Source organism: Cibotium barometz, chromosome 55, assembly GCF_041138505.1.
Source record: "Cibotium barometz isolate CiBa-2024 chromosome 55, ASM4113850v1, whole genome shotgun sequence".
Classification (NCBI taxonomy): Eukaryota; Viridiplantae; Streptophyta; class Polypodiopsida; order Cyatheales; family Cibotiaceae; genus Cibotium; species Cibotium barometz.
This window is the reverse complement of record NC_141100.1, coordinates 19323820-19341776: the sequence shown is the minus strand read 5'-3', so window position 1 is coordinate 19341776 and position 17957 is coordinate 19323820. Positions and strand designations below refer to the sequence as shown.

Sequence of the window (17957 nt, the reverse complement as noted above, 5' to 3'; positions counted from 1 at the left end):
GATTTTAGGTGGTCAGAGGCCCAGGAGAAGGCATTTCAGATTTTGAAGAAGATGATGGTGGTAGCTCCAATTTTGCAGCCACCTGATTGGTCTTTGCCATTCCACGTTTTTGTGGATGCTTCAGACATTGCAGTAGGAGCTGTTCTTATGCAAGCAAAGATCAATTGGTTCAGACCTGTCTATTATGCTAGTAGGATGCTAACCTCAGCTGAGAAGAACTATTCAGTAACAGAGAGGGAAGCTTTGGGCATGGTTTTTGCTTTACAAAAATTCAGGCATTATTTGTTGGCTAATAAAGTCTTTTTCCATGTTGATCATCAAGCATTGTTGTTCCTTGTGAAGAAGCCTCAGTCGACAGGAAGGTTAGCAAGATGGATGTTGTTATTGCAAGAATTTGATTTTGTCATTGTACACACTCCAGGAAATCAGCATGCTGTGGCTGATTATTTGAGTAGGCTTGAAAATGGAGAAAATGTTGCAGGGGTTAATGATCAATTACCTGACTCTGACCTGTTGGCAATTCAGAGCTGGAGCTCTGACTCCTTTTATGATCAAATGCTTTTGTTTTTAACAGATGGGTTGTTGCGAGAGGAGATGTGTGGACCAGAAAAGAAAATTTGTGTTGAAGAGCAAGCCATTCCTAGTCATTGCTGGAGCATTGTATAGGAAGGGTATAGATCAGATAATCAGAAGGTTTGTTCTTGATTTTGAGCAAACAGCAATACTACAAGAAGCACGTGCAGGGTTGTCTGGAGGCCATTTTTCAGGGGAGATTACAGGCAAGAAGATATTACAGTCAGGATTTTAATTCTAAGGATAGGATGTCAAATCACCCTGTATTACCCTTGGACCCATTTCAGAAATGGGAATTGGACTTTGTGGGTCCAATCAAGCCAAAGAGCAGAAGGGGGAAGAGCTGCATTTTGGTGGCCACAGACTACTGCACAAAATGGGTGGAGGCAGTAGCTCTGAGAGATAACAAAGTAGCTAGTGTAGCCAAGTTTTTGTACAGCAACATCATGACAAGATTTGGGTGTCCCATTGAGCTTGTAAGTGATCAGGGAACACATTTTCTGAATGAGGTTATCAGAGAGCTCACTCAAACCCACATGATTTTGCATAAAAAGTCCACTCCTTATCACCCTCAGGCAAATGGTCAAGCTGAGAGTTCAAACAAAATCTTGGTTAAAATCATCAAGAAGATTGTTCAGGACTATAAATCTGACTGGGATATGAAATTGGATTCAGCCCTATGGTCTTTTAGGACAGCCTTTAAGGTAACAACTGGGATGACTCCTTTCAGGCTTGTTTATGGGTTAGAAGCAGTAGTACCTATGGAGTTTGTAGTGCCTAGTTTGAGAGTTACTGCTGACCAAAGACTACCACTCAGAGAATCTCTGATTTACAGGCAGCACCATCTGAACCAATTAGAGGAGGACAAGGCAATGAGTGCTTATGTTTCAGAGGTTATTCAAAATAGAAGGCAAGCTTGGGTAAATAGGAACATCAAGTTTAAGGTTTTAAAAGTGGGAGATTGGGTTATGCTGTACAATTACAAGCTAGGACTCCACCCAAGAAAGCTAAAACTTAGGTACATTGGGCCCTACAAAATTGAAAAGGATTTGGGCCAGGGTACCTTTATGCTTTCAGACATATTTGGAACATTAGTACCAAAGGGCTAAATCTAGTGGGATAATCATAGTTATGTTTATAATTATGGTTAAAATTATGATTTAAATTCAGAGTTTGATTTTAAGCATAAAAGAGGAACTACTATCATATTTTCATTTACAAGCTTTTACTCTTTTAGAAAAAATTGAGAATTATAATACATATCTTATTTTTATGGAGAATGCTAAAAGAGGACTTCCTACCATATTCTAGGATTAGACATCCTATGTTTCGACTTAAGCCATTTGTAGGGACTCCCCCTATGGTTCAGAGCACATTGTCAGATCAGAGCAAGTTAAAAGATTAGAGAGCGGTGGAAATATAGAGCTTTTGTATGGATCAGAGTCCACTTAGTTATTTGAATTTAAACGGTTGGAGGAATATGTCGCACGGGTCAGCTGTCAATCAAGGGGATTTGGCCGATTGCCCGACATTATTTGCAGTCATGGCCGACGCTATGCATGGTAAGGGGTATAAAGCTTCAACGTCGAAGGGACAGCAGGCATGATCTCACCCCGTACGATCAAGAAGTGAAAGAGAGAGGAGAATTCGCAGGGAGACGTCTGCATTTCAGAGGTGTGCGTTTCTCAAACCACCACCTTCCTGCTGTGTGCCCCATTCCCCTTCTTTTTGCTCTCCTCACCTTCCTCCTGCTCAGCCGAGGTGTGGCATGTGTTTGGAGCCTACCCATATGCGTGTGGAAAATATGAAAGCAAGAGCAGACTAGAAATGAAACAAGAACACAAATGAAAGACAAAGAGTTACCTTGAGATGACTCTATTTGACGCTGCTAGTGAGTCAAACTCAACCTGGTAGTAGCTGCGTCCCAAAGGATGAATGTCTGTGATCTTTTCAAGCACTCCAAGGAGGCTAGCTTGTAGAAGATCTTTGAGTTGTCCACGTGTCGGGCGGCTACCAACAATCTTGCACCTCAGAGTGGAGGCCTCTAGAGATGCAATTGTCGTAGCAAGGAGCTAGAGATTCTCCTCTGAGAAGGATTGGCGGCTGTAGACAAGACACAAGATTGATACTTTCATTGATGTGACACCCTCAATATATAGGTGAGAAGTACAAGATAGAGTAGACTGACTTATGGGACAATTATAGAGGTGCCACATGGCACTAGACTCAAGACATAAAGACTCAACTGAAACTAGACTAGAGAAATAGTACACCTAGTGTGCACTTATTTCCAACACCCTCCTTAAGTGGACACTAGGAGGAAGACAAAAAGACAAGACTATGACATGACAAAAGATAAGACCAAGACAAAGAGATTAGACAAGGATTGAGAGACAAGCTAGAAGACAAGATGGACAAGACTAGAAGACAGACATAAAGACTGATAGACTGAGAGACAAGACAGAAGACATGACAGACAAAGATCCTGAGACACCCCTCCTCAAGTGATATCCTCATATGGGTTCACAAGGATAGGGACAAGATGGATCTAAAACAAGACACGGTCAGATTGATAGACAAATAGACAGACAGACAGACAAGACTAGATAGACAGAAGACTAACTGTAGACCTCCTGTAGACAAACAGATGGACCTTGAAGACATCCCCTCCTCAAGGGCAATCTCTGCCTCTTGGGTAGGGACAAGAGAGAGGTCAGAAAGCATAATGAGTAAGACACTAGAACCCCTTGACCTACATCATCGGTGGTCAAAGTGGTAGACAAGAAAGGTGAAGTAATCAGAAAGCCCACTCCTCATCATTGGAAGAATGAACAGCAAGATCTGCTGATGAAGATGCTGCAGCAACATGGGCTGAGGTAGATGCAGGGGCTGATGTAGAGGTTTTAGAGTAGCAGTCCTTCTCCCGGTGATTATCACGGCCGCAAATGGTGCATGGATGAGCCTTGAAGCAGTCCTTCTCCATATGATTAGTTTTTCCACAATGGGTGCAAGGCTTTCTTACCTTAGAACCTCCTTTCTTTGCTAAAAATGCAGTGTCAATTACCTTTTGTTGTTTTGTTCTTTCCTCTTCTTGGAGAGCATTGATGATACCTTCAAGAGTAGGATTATTGTGATACTTGAAGGTAGTGACAAGAGTAGCATAAGTGTCAAGTAAGCTTTTGAGAAGCACCGCAATAGCAATATCTTCGGAGATGGGGGACTTCACTGATGCAAGCTAAACCATAAGACTGCGAAAATAATTGACATGAGAGGCTATAGTAGCTCCCTCCTGCATATATAGATCAAAGAATGAGATCATAAGTGCAATCTTAGAGTTTTTAGAGCGGGGTCCAAAAAGGGTATCCAAAGTGATCCATGCTCGAGAAGCAGACTGTATGTCGGAGATGTGATGAATGTAATCATCTCCAAGACCGAGCAAGATGATAGCATAGGCTTTGTCATTCTTGGCAGTGGGAGCATAAGTGATAACTTGCTCAATGTCGGAATCTTCGGGAGCAGCATGGTGAACAACGTCCCAAAGACTTTCTTTCATAAGATGGCACTTGATTTTGATTTGCCAAGTATGAAAGTTGGACCCATTGAATTTGTCGATAGACATGAGAGAATGAGTAGAAGAGGCCATGTGGGAAGGTCTTACCTCTTGCTGAAATGCAAGGGCAGTGTCTATTCCCTTACAAGATTGCAGAAATGAATGAAAGAAGAGATCCAAATTGTTTTTAGAAGCCGGCTCTCTCACCACTTGTCAAGGCCATAGCATGTGACAGCCCATCGAAGCATGAGGAACTAGCAGTTTGCAGATATGAGGATAAGAAAAGGACTGACCAGCAAACTGAAGGAGACAATGCACAGTACCTTGTAGACTCTTCAAGAGGAAGCGATGGCAGAACTGAATGCAGCAAATAGCTCGTTAGGAGGAAAGTCGATCTGCAGCTGCTTCTAGATGATGCGCACCCTTGAGTCGATGAAGAAGGCAGCCAAGAGAGCAGCAACAGTACAGCGGGCTGTATGAGCCTGAACAGGGTGGACAGCAAGAAAGTGGGCGGATAGAAAATTCAGGCCGGCGGGTTGCTTACTGATACGACGAGCTGCATGTGCAATACTAGAGGACAGAAGCTAGTTGTTGGGCTGCTACAGCAGCAGGTCGACTACCAAGAGCAGGGGCAGCACCCAGCTAAGCGGCGGCCAACAGCAAAGGCGGCGGCCTGTTCTGAACCAAGTGACTGCAGCAAGAAGAGGGGCAGTCGCTCACAGGAAACAGGGGCAAAGATGAGGGGAGCCAGGATAAACCTGCTCTGATACCATGTAGAAAATATGAAAGCAAGAGCAGACTAGAAATGAAACAAGAACACAAATGAAAGACAAAGAGTTACCTTGAGATGAGTGTAGACAAGACACAAGATTGATACTTTCATTGATGTGACACCCTCAATATATAGGTGAGAAGTACAAGATAGAGTAGACTGACTTATGGGACAATTATAGAGGTGCCACATGGCACTAGACTCAAGACATAAAGACTCAACTGAAACTAGACTAGAGAAATAGTACACCTAGTGTGCACTTATTTCCAACAATGCGCCGTGATTCAACCAACAGGACAGACCTTGTAGCTCTGAATACCATTAGGCAGAGGTTAGCTATGGTGAAGGGCAAGCAGATAGTGCAGCAAAGCCAACCAAAAGGGGAGAGCACAATAGGCAGGAGGTCATTGCGAGAACACTCGGTACCAATTAAAGAGGTGGAACAAACTCTGAGCTCGGATTTTGAAGGGTTTGAGCAACAGGAGGCGGCTTCGACAAAGGATATTTCTCTAGCTGTGGGTAGCCTGATGGATTATTTCTCACCCTTCAAGTACAGTATGGATTTGGAGAACAATGCAAATGTTAAATGGCTGAAGGCAATCGGGTTGATGGAATATGCACAACTGGAGTGGGCAGAGTGGCAGGATAATATTTATGCTCCCACACAGTTGGCATTGTTAAGGAAGACAGAAGGTGTGTTGAAGGGAGGAACGAAGATAACCCCAGCTCTGATTTCGCAGGTATTTAATCTACCTTTTCACTCAGATATGGAAGCCTTGAGTATTGTTTCTGATGAAGACATGCAGAAGGAATTTGGAAGCCCTGTGGGGTCTAGGCATTACTTCTAGTTGAAGGCAGTGGAGCCAGTCAGGAAGCAGCAGTTGAGATGGTTTATGGAGCGTGTGCTCCTGCTCGAGAAGATTGATTATATGTCAAAAGAGTCCTACACTCCTTTGGCTGCCGCAGAGGCAGGGGCTGATGTGGATTGGGGCACTATGGTGCATCAGTGGATTATGATTGAAGTGGCAGAGAAGGATAAGAGAAGGGCTGTGACCAAGAGTAAGCTTGGGCCTTTCCTTAAGGCTTTATTTGACTATGATTCTTGTCAGACAGCTATCCCTGCAAAGCCTTTGGACTTCAACCCTCTTCAACATACAACTGCTTTGACTCTGAAGAGGAAGTATGGGGACAGACAGTTGACCGAGGAGGAGAGGAAAACAGTGGGACTTCTTTTGGAATCAGGCTACACTATGGAGGAGGCTACAACTGCTGTATTGCAATTAGGAATGGATGAGGAGGATGAGCCATTTTTAGGGACAAAGGTCTCTGCGTTGGGGCAAGCTCTGACTCTCTGTAACCTTAAGTTAGGGAAAAGGATGCAATTGCTAGAAAGGGAACAGGGAGCAGAAGCAAGTAAGACTCATGGCTTATTCAAGATGGAGGGAATGTCTTCGAAAGTGTCTTCTTTGGGAGCCAAGTCTGGTTCAGAGCAGTCATGGGTTGTGTCTGCAGAGAATGTGGGAGAAACCATTGTGTCTTTGGGGAAGTTCTGTATGGAGCTAGTCTCTATGCTCAGAGAGTATCAGAGTAGAGCCTATGCTGCAGAACAGGCTCAGAGGGCTAATGAGCAAGCCAAAGTGTTGCTTGCAGAGAAGACTCAGGAGGTGGAGAGCTTGCAGAGTCAAGTCAAAGTTCTGAATGCAATGATGGTTGATTTGAAGGTTTCCACAACTAAAGAAATCTCTGAGCAAACTAGTCAGTCAGTGAGGAACAGGTTATCTCTGAAATTATTTGAAGGATGGACTACATCTTTGAAGTCCAGTGTTGATTCAGAGATGCAGAGACTTTCAGGGAAGCTAGCAGAGCTAGAAGCAGAAAATAAGATGTTGCATAACAAACTGGGGCCTTTGGAGCAGATGAAACAGCAAGTGCTCAGTGAGCAAGAGGAATTGACAGTAGGTGGAGTGTTAGTCTCTGAAGCAGATGTTCAGAGGATCGAGTCAGAAATGGTTCAATAGGGTTTTGTGGTATGAAAGAGATCAGAGAGAGGATTGGTCAATTTGTTTTCAAGCCATACCAGACTCTCAAGGGAGCTGTTAGAGGTGATGCAGCTGGTAGCAGAGAAGTCTAAACTGCAGAGTCAATTAGAGGAGACAGAGGATTATGCACAGTACAAAACACCAAGTGCTTTTGTTATAGAAGATCCTGTCAAGCCAGATGCTTTCTGTACAATGGACATGGAGAGCCCTGTGGCTAATCCTTTTAAACTTGTTAAAATTAAATCTTCTGCAGGTAAGCTAAAGAAGATAAGAGGTCTTTTCAGTGGACAAGAAGAGGGATCATATGCTGCAGAGGGAGAATCATCAGTTATAAGGAACATGAGTAGAGAAAGCTCCATAGCTTAATACTTAAGGGATATTAGCTTAAGCTGTCTAAACAGGATAGCCTCTATTTTTTCTCTCAGATGACCCCTCTATCATATGAATTATAGCCCGACGACCTCTAGAAAGTTGTAGAGCTTGAAAAGACCTCTTGCCCATAAAAAAATCTCTGAAATCCGAGTTGATTTGTGCGAGTTTTGACCATTTTAGTAAAGCCTACTTTTCCACCCTCTGTGGAAATAACAGTTTTGACTAAAAGGATTATGGGGAGAGATTTGGGGTTAAGGAGTGTGGGTGCCCATTTTTGGGACTTTGAATGTGTTCAAAGGGTCCTTTGGAATAGGGGAAGGCTTTATAACCTAAATCTTCTGCCCCCCTTGCCCATGTACACCCCCATTCTCTCTACCGTAAGCCATACATTGCCGTTCTAGGTCCATCGGGTGCCCGTTTGAGCCCCGTAAAATCCTGTTGAGTTCTAGGAAGAATTTCCTATGCACTTTTGAAGTGGCATTCACCTTTTGGCACTTCCTTGACCATGAATGCACTTACTTGCATGCCTCCTTGTCCACCGGACATGTGCTTTCTTATGCTTTCTCTCTCTAGTATTCATCCCTTTAAGAGACGGGAAAGACCTTGATAAAACATAATGAAATGAGATTCATATATTGGCACTTAATTTGCCATGAATACATTTCCATCCATGTCCTATTATCCTTTACATATGCTTTCATGTACTTTCTCTCTCTAGAATAGCCACTTTTTAGAGAGAAGAAAGGTCTTGGAAAAGCTTAAATTACATCAAAATTAAATGTTGATGACAGATAGTGGTCGAGTTGATCTCTCAGTTTGGCATTCACTTATGGCAGTTGATATGTGTGATGGTTCTCAGTCTATGATGATGACTCATGAGAGACGGCGGTCTCGTTCTTGTCGATACTTGCATTGTTGGCATTGTGGTCACAGAGGGTACATTAGACGACATTGCTTCAGGTGTATGAGGCAACCGAGGAGATATATGCGTGATGCAGATAGCTCTTAGAGAGGTGAGTTATGTGTGTGATGGTGATGTCACATTTACCTCTATGTTGTATTCAAGTATCAGTGGTTGCACATTGTCTTCACAGTGGTTACTAGATGCGGATGCTACCTTCCATGTCATGTCACATCGTGAGTGGTTCATGAGCGTTTCTAGTGGGAGACTTGGTTGTGTGCATCTTGCTGATGATTCATCACATGAGATACTTGGTGCAGGAGATGTATGCTTGTCATTTGAGAGTGGTGCATCACTTATGCTTCATCATGTGCGTTATGTGCCGGATTTAAGACATAGTTTGATCTCTTATGGTCAGTTGATACGTAGCAGATGCCATGTATCTCTTGGAGCCAGTTGCTTTCAGATACATCAAGGTTGTCTAGTTGTTGCTAGAGGTGTCGCCGATGGTGATATATACCCTTTGTTAGTGGATCATGTTAGAGATGGTGTTGTATCTTTGAGGTTGATGTAGCCATTTAGGCATGTGAGTAGACAAGTCTCATTTGCCGATGAGCTATAGGATGCTACGACAGTGGTTGAGCATGTGGAGTCAGTGCATGATATGTTCATTGATGGACATGTAGAGCAAGTTGACTCTATGGATGCACAAGGCGAGTCATCATGTGTGATGGCAGAGATGGCTGATTTGGGTGCCGATGATGCATCGGTGGTACAATCATTTCTTGAGATGCTGATGTCAGAGACTGATGCTTGTATGTCAGAGCATGATGATGCTTCTAACATGGACCCAAGACATATGTGAGATATGCATGTTGATGTTGGTCACACATGGATGCGGGGACAGTGGCCACCAGTACCCCAGAGCTAGCATATCCATATGTGACGGAGTTGACAACAAGTTTACTTAGTATTAATAGAGGAAGAGATGAGAACAGAGAAGCCATAGCCCACTTCATTAATCATGAGATAGATTACAATGGGAGCTTAAGCTATGGAAGGTTGAAGCTAGGCTTAGAGTAGAGGAGAGCTAAAGTGGAGAGCTCTTTTGAGAAATGACCAAAAAGCCCCTAATTCTTAGAAGAGTTCACTTTTATACCTAGGGCAAAATAACTTAAGCTTTCCACACTTGGGCGGACACCTCTAAGAAAATAGGTAATTCCTCAGAAAATAGGCTAGAAAATATACAATGTGGAACTCTTCACGAGCCCATTTTTTGTCTTGACACATATTACATTGCACTTTGGCGGGATTTTTAATCACAAGCTAAAATTATTAAAAATTTAGTATTTTTCCGCTCCCGCATCCATCGCAGTGCCACTCGTGCACTTGCTTCTTTCACTCTTGCTTTTCCTCTTTGACCTCTTCTGCTTTGTCTTTTGCTGCCTTGTTTGCTTGTTTCACCATATGCCGAAACAATCCCCCCTGTCTAATTCATGTCCGCCCTCAGACATGTTGATGTTCAAGTTTGTGGAGGAGGCTCTTGGTGCTGTGAATGTGACCTTGAAGTTCCAGCTTCACTAGAGGGCATTTTTCTTTTCATCCTTGGACGTCTAGGTGGGTTGACTTTGGCGTGGAGGTATGATTGGAAACCCTGCTGCAGCAGTCGTCCCCAGAGAGCTTGTCCTATCATAGATTGGTTCATCCCTCATGGGCGTACATTGGCGTTCTCTAGGTAGACTAGGTGTTGGTTCCTATCTTTGCGGTGCTCCTGGCTATCCCCCTTGCCAATCTCCTCTTTGGGGATGCCTTTGTTGTCCTCTTGGAATCTTCCTTCCCCGTATTGTGCATATCATGTTACTCTCCAATGTATCTATGCGTTGGAGGAGAGTATCCAATGTTGTGCGTTCATGTCTAGTTGGGGCATTCTTCCACTGGAGAATTGTAAACATGTCATGCTACTTCTTCAATTCTTTAGGATTGGTGATGTCAGGTGGTAAATAGGTGAGCTCCACATCTAATAGACGTCTTTGCACAAAGGTGTCATCGATCCTTGCATTCGGCCCAAAGCAGCTTGAAATATAGTCCTCCAGGAAGCCTGTAGTCATCATTTCTTCAAAGGCTATTATGTATGAGCTCCTGAGGAATCTGACTCTTTTGTATAACCCATGTACTTGTTGTGGCAATGGAAACTGATTGAGGTTCCATGCCAGCTCTTGATCACCCAGGTTGTACTTGTAGTAGTAAGGATCAATCTTCTTTTCCATCTGAAAGCATGTTAGCAATGTATGAAGAAGCCTTAAGAATTTACAGAACATTACAATTGTGAAGTTCGGCACCTCCTCATAATAGTTGATGACTGTCTCGTAGAGTTCAGCCATCCATTCGTCATTGATTTCCAGATAGCTTGTAGGGCTGGCCACTTTCAAAAAATTGAGGAGGTTTGGATTGCATTGAAGCTTCTTCTCAAATTCTGGCCACGCGTACCTGCGTTCTATTGGGCAATAAGTGGGGTCCACCCTCATGTCCCTGGGAGAATCATAATAAATCTTCAAAGCATTGCGCCGCTTTTTGATCCACTTTTCTCTCCATGCCGGTTGATTCTCCCAAAGTGACTTGTCGTGCATGGATGCGGGCTTGTTGTATCCTCCTCTTGTCTCTTTAGGGTACAAGTACTCATAATCTACCCAATCCTTCTCTATCTTTGCTCTTATCCGAGCCTTGTCCATTTCCAAGATGTCCTTGGGGAAATGCTCTTGTGGTATTAACCTCCTGAGCTCATACATCTCCCGCTTGTACAAGTACATCTTTCTGGCTCTCTCCTCCAAATTTGAAAAACATTCTTTAGTAATCAACCACTGATAATCTTGTATAGGAGTGTAGGTCCTTTGAATGGCTGTTGCAACGGGGGCTGCACTTGTTTCTCCTTGCAATGGAGGCTGTGATTCTTATTCTATCTGCGTATCCCAAACTGGAGATAGGTCCTTAGGTGGGGAACCTTGAGGCGGGGTAGTTGGTCTTTGACCGCTTCTGAGCTCTTCCAGTTACCTCTTCAGCTCATTGATCTCTTTCATCTTTGCCTCCCTTATTTCCATTAATGTGGCATTTTTGGCTCTCTCTTCTTGAAGTTGAGGTCGGACGGCGTTTAATTCTTACTGAAGGGCAGAGTCTAGAATGTCCGAGCCCAACGTAAGGATTCTGGTGGAGCCACTCTTTGAATGCAGGTGAGCCACTTGGACTCGTGCTTGTTCTTCAGCCGCAGTTGCTCTTTTGGTGGCCTGGCGAAGGAACTCCGCCAATTGCTTGTTCATGCCCTGATATTCTCTCATTTGCGCTTTGCTTTTAGCAAGGGCCTTGTCCTTTTCTTCATTTTGGGCTTGCAGATCCTTGTTTAACTCATCTAGTGATCATTTTTCATTGCTCACCTTTTTGTACTCTAAGCCCATTTTGTGAATGACTTCCATCCACATCTTGTACTCTTTGCATTGATAGGCCAACAAATTTGCCTGGCTGTGGATGGTGTCTCTGAGCCCTTGCAGTTGAGCCGCCCTTCTTGGAATTTCTTCAATGTTTTGGCGGATAGCATTTTGATACCGCTCTTTGGACTCCCTGCAGTCTTACTAAGGCTGTGGATAGGTCTTCATTGTGTTGTTGAGCTTGCAAAGCTTGCTGTTGGTCCTTTAGCTTGTCGTCTTCAAACTTTGCCCTTTCCTCGGTGCTAAGCCATTTGCCGAGCTGCTCCTTTATCTTATTGTTCCAAGAAAGAATCTTTACTTGAATTTGAGTACTGGCAAGCAAACTTTGGGGCTGGCTTGGTACAGGAGGGGTTGGTAATGGAGATGGTGGTCTTGGGCTTGGTGGTTGTGGGCTTCGGGTTCTTTCAGTGGATTGTGTTCCCTCATCCATCTTTCCCTTTCCCTTATCTTTCTTTGCTCGTTCCAATTTGTCCGCCTTCCTTTTCCTTTCTTTTTCTGCTTCCTGAGCTTCCTTTTCTTCTATGTATTTGTCTCGTTCTTTGCACAGTAAAGCCAACGCTTTGTGTAAGCTTAGTATGGCTTCAGGATCTTGGCTTAAATTGATCAGGACTTGATGTACCGTAGCCATATCCTTTTCAGAATACACGACCCCTTCAATAGTGGAAAAGAATCTCTCCGCTTGCCCTTCTTGGCTGATGTGGGTCTTGTATAAGCTTCTGCGAAGGGCCTCCCTTAGTTGAGCATCTTCATCTTTGTTCAATGCTGATGACGTAGGAAGAGATGATGTACCAACTTGAGACTGGCTTAAATTCAATGCTTTCAAGAGCATTTCTTCCTCTGTCTCCTCCTCAATTTGCTATGTTGGCTCTTCAGTGGGTTTGTCTTTAGGTCAAGCCATCTCAATTCTTGTTGTAGGTCTCCCCTTGTAGATGCTTGCTTTCTTTGGCGTTGCAGGCTTCTTGGTCTTTTGGACTGGCCAAGACCCTGGCGCAGTCTTGCTTCCAATGGTTGCATCTTCAGGCTTCTCCCAAGGATCGAGGAGCAATTGCTCCCTGCCCAAGGCATGATACACTATTCTAGTGAGTGGAAGTACTACACCCAAATAAGGCCTTGTCTTGCGCGTAGCCTTGCTTTCACCCTTTGTAATGCTGCTTTGGCTGGCCCTCATTAACTTGTGCAGGAAGGTGCTCACATAGTCTTTTTGGGATTCGGGCTTTGTTGTTTGCTCACATAGTCTTTTTTGGGATTCTGGATTTGTTGTTTGCTTTAGGGTGCATTCAATTGCAATTGCTTTCTCTGGCATAGACCACCTATGAGGGTGGAAATGTGCAGGTGCTGCATGTGGAGTTGCAAGGGTAGCTGCATTGCTTGGCAATTGAGCTGGTCCCATCGCGGCTCCATTGCATCTAAACACTGTTCCCTATCTGCATCTTTGTGTGCCTTGTCATTGAAGCTCACATCAAACGACTGCAGGTGCTTTGGCTCGCCCTCATTAACTTGTGCAGGAAGGTGCTCACACAGTCTTTTTTGGGATTCGGGCTTTGTTGTTTGCTTCAGGGTGTATTCAACCGCAATTACTTTCTCTGGCACAGACCACCTGTGAGGGTTGGAAATGTGCAGGTGCTGCATGTGGAGTTGCAAGGGTAGCCAGATTGCTTGGCAATTGAGTTGGTCCCATCGCGGCTCCATTGCGTCTAAACACTGTTCCCTATCTACATCTTTGTGTGCCTTGTCATTGAAGCTCACATCAAACAACTGCAGGTGCAATGCTTCTCTTACCAGCCCCCAAGTAAGCCTGATTGTAGTCTCTTCTCCAATGAAGTTGGTCACCTGGCACTCAAAATTAGGTCCGAGTGTACTTAGTGCTTCCCATGCCCTTTGCAGGTCAGGTCACCATGCTGGAAGCGCAAAGTACCCTTTCAAGCATAGACTACTCCATATGTGTGGGGCATTGGGGTCAATGGTGTGGAGGTTGAAAAAACTTTGCATGGGTATAGGCATTAGTACCTCTCTTCCCCTTGCATCCCTGAAAGTGCCCCTGGCCACACAAGCCTGTTTTGCAATCATCAGGGCAGCATCCACAAAGCAGTCTGCTGAGTAGTGGTCAAGTGTGAACACAACTGCTGCTGGTGCTGGAGCCTCATCACTGCTCTCATTTGTTTTGGCTTCCGGTGGTGTAGGAAGCTGTTTGCGTTTAGCTTTTTCCTGCTTCTCCTCCTTGCAGTCTTTCCGTTTCTTGCCCATAGCGCCCAAAACCTAAGTGTGTGATTTTTGCAGAAATTTTGGCAGAGCTTCGCTGCTATGGCGCTAGTCGGGAATGTGAGGGAGTGCCAATCCGCTCTCTATCCCCAAAGAATGAGGTGTGCAATGCACAAGCCTCTGGGACCAAGTCCCGGCACTGTACTTGTGGTAACCCTAGTCCATGGGGCAGATGCCCGGCAATGAAAATCCCCCACCGTACGTGTGAAGAGCAGTGTGAGCGATGGTTTGGCGCGGTAAGATGTAGATGCACACTCCTTGCTTGAATGCTTGAGCTCACTTTGCCTCTTTGACCTAGTGTAGCAATAAATCACTGTTTTTTACCCACGTTACTCCATCGACAGGGGTCCCATTAATAGGGTATTTTTAGCTGATTTTGGGTGTGCATGAAGCCCTTGATGCTGACAAGCTCACATTTTCAATATGAATTTTTATGCTTCAGTTATTGCACTCCATCGACAGGGTGCCCTGTCGATGGAGTAACCAAAGAAAAATGGGTCTTGGACAGAGTAGCTCAGCAACATTTTAAACACTTTTGCTTTTGTAGAATCTCAAAAATGATTTTTGATTTTGAGTTATGGCTGATTTTGTGCGATACTACTGCTGGAACCTGTCAATTTTGCCTTGTTTGGTTGCTCCGTCGGTTGTATTTGTATGGATTTGCCACATTTGTTACCTTGAATTGCAATATAAACATCCTGCTTCCATTATTGTCCTTTGCCCTACTCTTACACTCCACTAGGGCTTTGACATCAGGCCTTGGTCGCAACAACTGTTGTCAGAAGTACACCCCATGAAGCTGTGGGACTGATATTTGAGCACGTTTTGGCCCGAAACGCTTGACTCTAGACTTGTATGCTATTTGTGTTAGCAAACAGCAACTTGACTTTCTATTGGCAAAGAGCTTTGACCAAAGAGTTTGCATTGCAGTAGTTGAGCCCGTTGTCGAATGTTGAGGGATGGAGCTTGCATTTGCAAACCCGGGCACAAAGGTAAACTTGAGCTTGACGGTAGATTGATGATGTTCTAGCGTATTTGGTTCAATTCAACTTGTGAAAAAGGCACATTTGTTGTTTGTTTGCCTTTGACCTTTTGGGTGTGCTTGATTGTGTCCGCTGCTATTCGCCCTTGGTTGTGTGTTGAAATTGGTAGGACACTTGAGTCGGGTTCCAATTGTGCTCTAGTCTGTTGCAGAGGTATTTGGGTAGCCGAGTTTTGACTTGAATCCCGCCGTGGCATATGCAGGCGTTGTATCACTTTTGGCACCCAAATGAAGTTATTTCCTTGATAGAAGTGTTGTTCCTGCAGCAATTTTTTTGGTAACCATCATTTGTGCAGGGCGCCTGCTTTCATGTGCTTGGAATCCTGTTGGAACGAACGTGCCTAGACTGGCTCTGTATTGGATTTTGGCACCCAAATGTAGTTGCCGTTACCATGGAGATGCTGTGCCTGCAACTGTTTTCTTGGGAGATGTCGCCGTTGAGTGTTTGCATTGTGCGGCATATCTCCTTTCTGTTGCGGTTATAGTGGTGGTTGTGTGGTAGTAGCCGAATGCGTACATGGTTTGGCAGGTATGGCCGTCACTTCAATTGCTGGTGGAAGGTTGATTTGCTTTGTATCAAAATCAAGACTGATAAAGCGTGCCTCCCACATCTCCTATGTTTGTGCATCCATGCACGCCCAAGTACAATGTCATGTGTGATGGCCTTGTCGTCTGTGACATAAAACAGATAGTCTTCTTTGTGTGCACCCACCAATATGGAGACAGTAACCATGCCGGTGCAGTTGATAGATTGGTTTGCAATGATGTTCAGCTGAATGGTTGTGACTGTTTGACAAATGCCTTGAAAATATGTTCCGCCTTGACGTTCACATCAGCGGCTGAATCCAAAAGTGCTTTGCATGTGTGGTTTGAATTGGCTATGCCAATTTGTAAGAGCATTGGCTGGACATAGTCGGCATCTTCCTTGTTGTCGGCATCTTCCTTGTTGCTCATGCCCACTGCGGAAATCTAAAGACGCCGGGCTTTAGCTTTTGCCACTCGTTGTTGTGCCTCCTCTTGAGCTTCTTTCTTCATGGTGCCCAGCGCTAATTTCTTGGTCTTAGTTGCATGCATTTTCTTGAGAATTTCATCAGTTAGTGGTTCATGAAAACGCTTTAAACAACTATCATTAATGAAGTTAGCCATGGGTTCACCATCCAAAGTTTCTAAGCAAACAACTCCGCCTGAAGTGATCTCATTGATGACATAAGGGCCTAAGCCTTGCATTTTCAATTTGCGCTTATGCTTCTTAAGAGTATACACCAAAACTAAATCACCTTTTTGGAACTCTCTCTTGCGTACATTGGAATTGTGCCATTGTTTTTGGCTTCTTTTTTTTGCATAAATGCCCATTACAGCCGTGCGGCGATGTTCTCCAAGTCTTTCTAGTTCCTCTACTCTATCTGACAATTAATGACCTGTCCATTCCAAGGACTTTGCAACACGTAAAGTAGGGATTAAGAAATCAATTGGTAGAATTGCATTCACGCCAAAAACAAGCTCGTATGGTGTGCAATTTATGGCAATTTTGTAAGCCGTACGATATGCTCATAAGACACTGTTCAGCTTAAGTTCCCAATTGCTATGTGACCCTTCTACAACCTTTGTTAAAGCCATACATAACACCTTATTTGTGCTCTCAGCTTGGCCATTGGCTTGGGGATGATATAGAGCAGATTTATGATGAATGACCATGAATTCTTGTAGGAGATATTCAATCACTTTATTGATTAAATGCGTGCCCTGATCACTGACAAGCTCAATAGGTAGTCCATAACAGGTGAAGATGTTTTCATATAAGAATTTTGCCGTGGTACGAGCATCATTCTTCATCGTTGCCTTAGCTTCAACCCATTTAGTGAGATAATCTATGGCGACGGGGATGTATTCAGCGTGTGTGCCCTTGGCAGGTGGTTTAATTGGCCCAACAAAGTCTAAGCCCCATTTTGCAAAGGCACGGGTGCTTATCATTGGTCTAAGAGGCATGCGATCAAACATGTTAGGTACCTTGGATCGTTGACACTCATCGCAATGCTTCAGCATCATGGAAGAGTGTCGGCCACCACATTCTTGACCGCATTATGTTCTTAGCCATTGTTCGAGCGCTAAAATGACCACTGCCTACTCCCAAGTGTGCTTGATGAAGAATAGGTATGTATTCCTTGTCTCCCACACACAGTCGTAGTAGCTGTCCATCAACACCTTTTCGGTAAAGTTGTTCTCCCACTATTGGATAGTCTTGAGAGTCAGCCAGTAATTGTTTTTGCCTATGCAAGGGAATATCCTTATTGACTTTGCCTGACTCAAGGCATGCTACAATGTCAGCTGTTGGCGTGACCTTGTAAAGAGTAGCATGCAAATATAGTGGTTGAACTTGACATGTATTGCATACCTTTGTAACAAAAGTAGCGACATGAAAATTTATTGATGGCCACCAACATCCACTGCACAGTATGAGTAATGGTGCCTTGCCCTGATCTATGCTGGCCAGTGAAACTCACATGAGCCTCTTGTACTATCCTAGGATACTCATCTGAATGAGGTACAAGGCGCAAGACTCCATCATCCATTAAGTGATACAGCTGTCGCGAGATTAGCTGAAAGTGACTACACTCTTCCAAGAACTTTTCTTGAATGTGCAAGTCCTAAATTAATCCACTGAATGAGGTGGTGGATAAGAATTCCACAATCTTTTGACTCCATTTTGGCATAGACTCTATATGAAATAGAGTAGCGTCAGGGAGATCATCATAACGCCCTGTAGGTTCTTCTCCATTTGGAATTCTACTCATGTGATCTGCACGTTTGTGCGTCAAACCCTTCTTGACAGCCACCGTGAAGTCAAACTCTAAAAGAATGACAAACCATATGACAATTCTTCCAGTACTGCACGGTTTATTTATGAGGTGGAGGAGGGCTTGGTGATCGACAAAAAATACAAAATGGTTTGCCAACAAATAGTGGCAAAACTTC

General features: G+C 44.1%; 1 protein-coding gene across 2 annotated transcripts in view; it reads left to right on the top strand.

The window, feature by feature from the left end:
- LOC147607472 (uncharacterized) overlaps nucleotides 1-15957 on the top strand; it is a 54718-nt gene extending 38761 nt beyond the window's left edge. Inside the window, exons 2-3 of one of the 2 annotated variants that reach the window (XR_015264744.1) lie at nucleotides 14873-14934; nucleotides 15281-15957. Coding sequence is in view for 1 of the 2 variants with exons in the window: in XM_086790653.1 (XP_086646779.1) it covers nucleotides 15281-15486 (206 nt within the window). In the remaining variant the exon portion in view is untranslated. The remainder of the gene's footprint in view (nucleotides 1-14872; nucleotides 14935-15280) is intronic. The other variant, XM_086790653.1, reaches the window with a different exon arrangement.
- The last annotated feature ends 2000 nt before the right edge of the window (nucleotides 15958-17957 follow it).